The 4,844-nt window shown below is 26.9% G+C and overlaps 1 protein-coding gene across 1 annotated transcript; it reads left to right on the top strand.

Moving 5' to 3' along the window:
* Nucleotides 1-1,949: 1,949 nt before the first annotated feature.
* LOC100204251 (glutathione S-transferase) lies at nucleotides 1,950-4,397 on the top strand. The gene is made up of 4 exons (XM_065804649.1): nucleotides 1,950-2,486; nucleotides 2,578-2,798; nucleotides 2,894-3,007; nucleotides 4,182-4,397. The coding sequence occupies exons 1-4, from the start codon at nucleotides 2,348-2,350 to the stop codon at nucleotides 4,338-4,340; spliced, it is 633 nt and encodes a 210-aa protein (XP_065660721.1). The 5' UTR covers nucleotides 1,950-2,347; the 3' UTR covers nucleotides 4,341-4,397.
* The last annotated feature ends 447 nt before the right edge of the window (nucleotides 4,398-4,844 follow it).

Here is a 4,844-nt window from a genome sequence, read left to right as displayed (position 1 = left end):
ATCTAAAATCTTATAAATCTTTTACTTTAAAGCAGGCGAAGCTTTTTAGACCTGATAAAGTTCCAAGAAAAAAAATACTTAATCATAACTTCCAATATAATTGTGAGATACTTGTAGAAATAGCAATATTTGTAGTTGTGGTTTTTAAACTTAATTTGTAGTTGTGGTTTTTAAAATTTGACTTATGTCAAGATCTTTCATTATAAGCTATAGTAGGAGGTATGCATGTCAACTTAACTCAACTCAGAAACCTTAACCCTCATTTGTTAGAGCAACATAAAAAAGTTGTTAAACACGTTCAGTATATTTCTTTTTAACCAAAGAAACTGAATGAATGAAAAAAGCTTTAAAAAGTCAAAAATATATTTTGGTTGGCAATCAAATAATGAATTTTTTGCATATAGCATTGATATAAATTTTTGATTTGATTCTCAATGTCCTAATAAATAGTTTTAACAACTATATTTATGCTGTTATGATAAGTAATAAAAGGCTAAAAACAATAGTAATCAAGTTATTAAGGAAATGGAGAATAATGATATTTATTTATAATAATATTTATCAGTAATTTATCTTTTATTAATTTTATCTTTAATATTTTATTCTTTTTATTTACTAACATTAATAGAAATATATTACTGATTTCAAAACTAAGAATATTGATTGTAAGGTCCTAATATCAAGTTATAACAACTAGGCAATTTCATGTTAAAACATCTAGGGCATGCAACCCTAAGTCTTAAGATTTTGTGTGTAATGGAAAGCTGAAAATGATGATGTAGCTCGATTATTTTTTTTTTAAGATCTTGTCCTGAAAAGTTAAGTTAGAGTTGTTAAAAAAAATTGGAGAGTGGTCTTTTCTTAAACAGAAAAAAAATATGGTCCAATTGATTTAAATTTGTTACTAAAATAGAAATTATAAATCATCAAAAGAAAAGGTGATACTTGATACACAATGGTTGATGTTTATTAATTTTCGGAGGATTTTTCCACTTACCCTGGGCTTATAAAGCACCCCTCCCATGTTTATTAAATTATACTTGCTTTGAACAAAGAAAACATGTTTGTTTTTTAAATAAAAATAGCATTTTAATAATTATGGTTTTACATATAGTTTTAAAATTTCAGATGTTATTTTTATTTTTAAATATTTTAAATTATTTTAATGGATTCCTTGCCTCAAAATGTGCAAGTGTACATCTTTTTAGCTTTCCGTTGCACACAGAACAGATTTGCACAAAGACCAAAACCATTTTTTTAAATGGCAAATTTTTGATGGTTCGAGTAAAGTTTAAATAGTTATATCTTTGAAACCGTTTGGAATTACTCTTGAGTCCTTAATACAAAGGGGTCGGAAATAAAAGGAAGGGGGGAGGGAATTTTTTATGTTACAATATAAGTATTTTTTATAAAAAGTTTAAGTTGAAAAATCCAAACTAATATTTTTTACAAAACACGCATAAACTTTTTAATTCTAGCGTAGCTTGTGGTCAAATGGGCAATTGCTAGCAGCTGTTTTATAATAATTAAGTAGGATATATGCTGATATAAGTTTTATACTTTGGTGAGAAATTAACTTAAAGCTCGTTTTCGACAAATCTAGATTTACTTGGTCAGGGTTTTTTATTTTTAAGGCCGATTTTCACTGATTTTTGTTTTTGTTGTTGTTATTGATAATAAGTAAAAATAAATAAATGGGGGTGGAGGGGTCTTAATAGGCTGGGTTGGGTGGGAAAATTTTCCAAAAATTAATAAACGTCCCACTTTTTATTAAGGACTTAAGGGTAAATTATGAAATTTTGAGGTTGTTCATAACTTATAAATCTTTGAGTGGTGTAAAAATCAGCCAAATCTGAGACTTAGGGTTGCATTTTATAAAAAAAATATGTTTTCACGTGAAATTGCCCAACTATTATTAAGTTATAATAACTAATAAGTTATAACAACTAACATTAAGTTATAACAACTATATACACTTTTGTAAGTCACTATTTTATATTTTACACTTTAAAAAAAAAAAATTTTAATTTTAATGTATGCATATATATGCATAAGCTATGGGCTTATACAATAAATTATAAATAATAAGTAATTTTTATAAATAAAAGAAGTGTGTAAGGTTAACAAGTTGTCTATTACCTATGTAATAATGGATAAACCAGATGGCTAAATCATGAGAAATATGAACAACAACAAAGTTAAAGACAAAGTTGTATTATCTCATAAAGCACAAATTAACAGTATATTTCTGCATTTTATTTGCAAATTTTGTTAAGGCATATTTGTTTATAATATTGATAATTTGAATATTTTTTCATCAAAAAAAAGTTCAAAGAAGTACACAAAAATGTCTCCCAAATACGTTTTGAATTATTTCAACATTCAAGGTAAAGGTGAAGTAGCTAGACTTTTGTTTCATTGCAAAGGTGTTGAGTTCACAGATAATCAAATTAGCTTTCAAGATTGGCCCTCACACAAAAGCGATCGTAAGATTGTTTTATATTCTTATCATTAATAGCTTTTATTTTCAGATGTAGTAAATTTTTAATTCATTAATTCCATATATTCTATGTTAAGATTCTAGGTTTCCTCTGGGACAAATGCCAACATTAGAAATTGATGGACATGCTGTTTGTCAGTCTGCAGCCATAAACTCATACTTGGCAGAAACATTTGGTCTTAATGGAGCTAATGCTTCTGAAAGATTGGTCATTAATCAAGTATGTGAGACTCTGAATGATTTCTGGATGGATTACTTAGAAGTTTGGAAAAACAAAACATTAGACAGTGATCAAAAAGTAAAAAAAAAATTCTTTTAATATTTTTAATATTTAATATTTTATTGCTTAATGGATTTTCAATGTAATTAATAAAACTTTTTTTATTTTTTTAGACAGCAGCCTTTGCAGAACTTCTTGTAAAAGATACCACTAAATTAAAATTTTCTTTTCTTGAGAGCTTGTTAAAGCGTAACCATGATGGTCATGGTTATTTTGTTGGTGATTCAGTAAGTCTTTGATTCTTTTAATTTTTTACTAATAGCCTACGAAATAGATTTATTGACATAGTGCTGGTAACCCCATTTTTTAATTGCAAATGTTTAAGCTGAAGATATTTTTGACAACAAGATTCTTTTTCTGGCATTAAATTATTATGTTCTCTGGAAAAAATATAAATAAAATAATGAGTTGCGTCCTTGACTGTAGTGGTCACTCTGCTTTGAAGAAATTTTATTTCCTCAAAGCAGAGTGACCTCTACAGTACAGAGATTTATAAAATAAATATTGGAAGTGCAAGATATGATGCTACAAGAAAACAGTTAAGTTAAAAAAAAATTTAAAGGGAGAGTTAAAAAACAAGATTTTTAAAAATATAAAAAAAGGTCTTGTTTATATGTAAAAGTCAGCTGAATAAAACATTAAAAGTCAAATTGAAAAAATGTTTAGGAACTTTTACTGTTCGTAGCATTAAATTATATTTTAAAGATATGCATTCAATTTTTTTTTTCTCGTTATTGTTCTGTTGATTATTTTAATTGTTTGTAAAAGAAAAAGAAAAAAAACAACAAACGTTATTGAATAAATATTTTCCAAGAGTTCTGAAAAAATTCATAAAAATTATTAGTTTAAAAAAACGTTTTTCAAAGAGTTTCACCTAATTTTTTTTTAATTGCGTTTTCTTTTTAATACGTACTAAGCATCTGAAGGCGTTTTGAAAAATGGCTGCAGCATAGATATATCAAATTGATTAAAAGTTTTTTAGTCTTTAATGTTTTGAAAAATTTATGCGTTGAAGAAGGGGTTAACTTTGTAATAAATAAGGTGTACGCACGCAGAGAAAGGGGTTCCTGAAAGCATTTAGTTGCGTACTATAGGGTGCGGGGTGTCTTATATGAATTGGTTTACTGCGTACATACTTTATAATGTCTCCAAAGTTAAAATGTTTCTACTTTTTTTGTAACTTTCATCTTTTTTGCACAGATAATAAATATAATCTGTTTTCTATATTTATGTAGAAATACGCCGAAGATATTTAATTGTGAACAGGAACCATCTGAAGGACTTCTTTATTACCTTTAAATTGTTTATATGTTATTCCGATTGACGATTTAGTAATTAACAATGTTTCTATATTGATGTTTATATTGCATTGAATAAAATTTCTATTTATATTTGTTTAAGATTACGCTCGGAGATTTGGTATTCTTCCACACTGCTGGAATGGTTGACAAGTCATTATTAAACGATTTTCCATTGCTGACAGAACTGAATAATCGAGTTAGACATAGCGCTGAGCTAAAGTCCTATTTGGATTCCCGTTCACATCCTCCTATGCCTTAGATTTTTATAAAGAATTTTTTGATTTATTTTTTGATAATAAATAATTGAAATTTTAAATGACTTTTTATTGCATTTTGTTATTTCTTAATTATTTATGCAAACGCTTAATTTTCTTTAGTAATGAAAACAGTTTCAAGAGTTAACAATATTCTGGTCTGTTTTTAATTTTAACATTTAGCACTGGTGTAATATCAGTTCTATCCTTTAACTCAAATTCTTTGGGTTTATGACCAAAATAATCTATATTAACCTTGTTTAGATTAAAACTTTTTTAACTGTGAAAGCAACTACTTGTAACAAGCTCTCTAAATGTTAATAAACAAATAAATGTTTTTTTTTTAAACTTAAGCAATTCCTTAGTTATGTTACATTATGCTATATACAGTAGTATTACCAATCATTACTTGCAGGAGGCTGAATAAGTGCGAAGCAGTTACAAAAACTGGTAAAGTGTGACGAATAAATTTGCAAACATTGGCATAAGTGCAAGGCAGTTGCAAAAAG

Source organism: Hydra vulgaris, chromosome 09 (genome assembly GCF_038396675.1).
Source record: "Hydra vulgaris chromosome 09, alternate assembly HydraT2T_AEP".
NCBI classification, from domain to species: Eukaryota; Metazoa; Cnidaria; class Hydrozoa; order Anthoathecata; family Hydridae; genus Hydra; species Hydra vulgaris.
The sequence above is the reverse complement of the archived record's forward strand: the minus strand, read 5'-3'. Positions and strand labels throughout refer to the sequence as shown.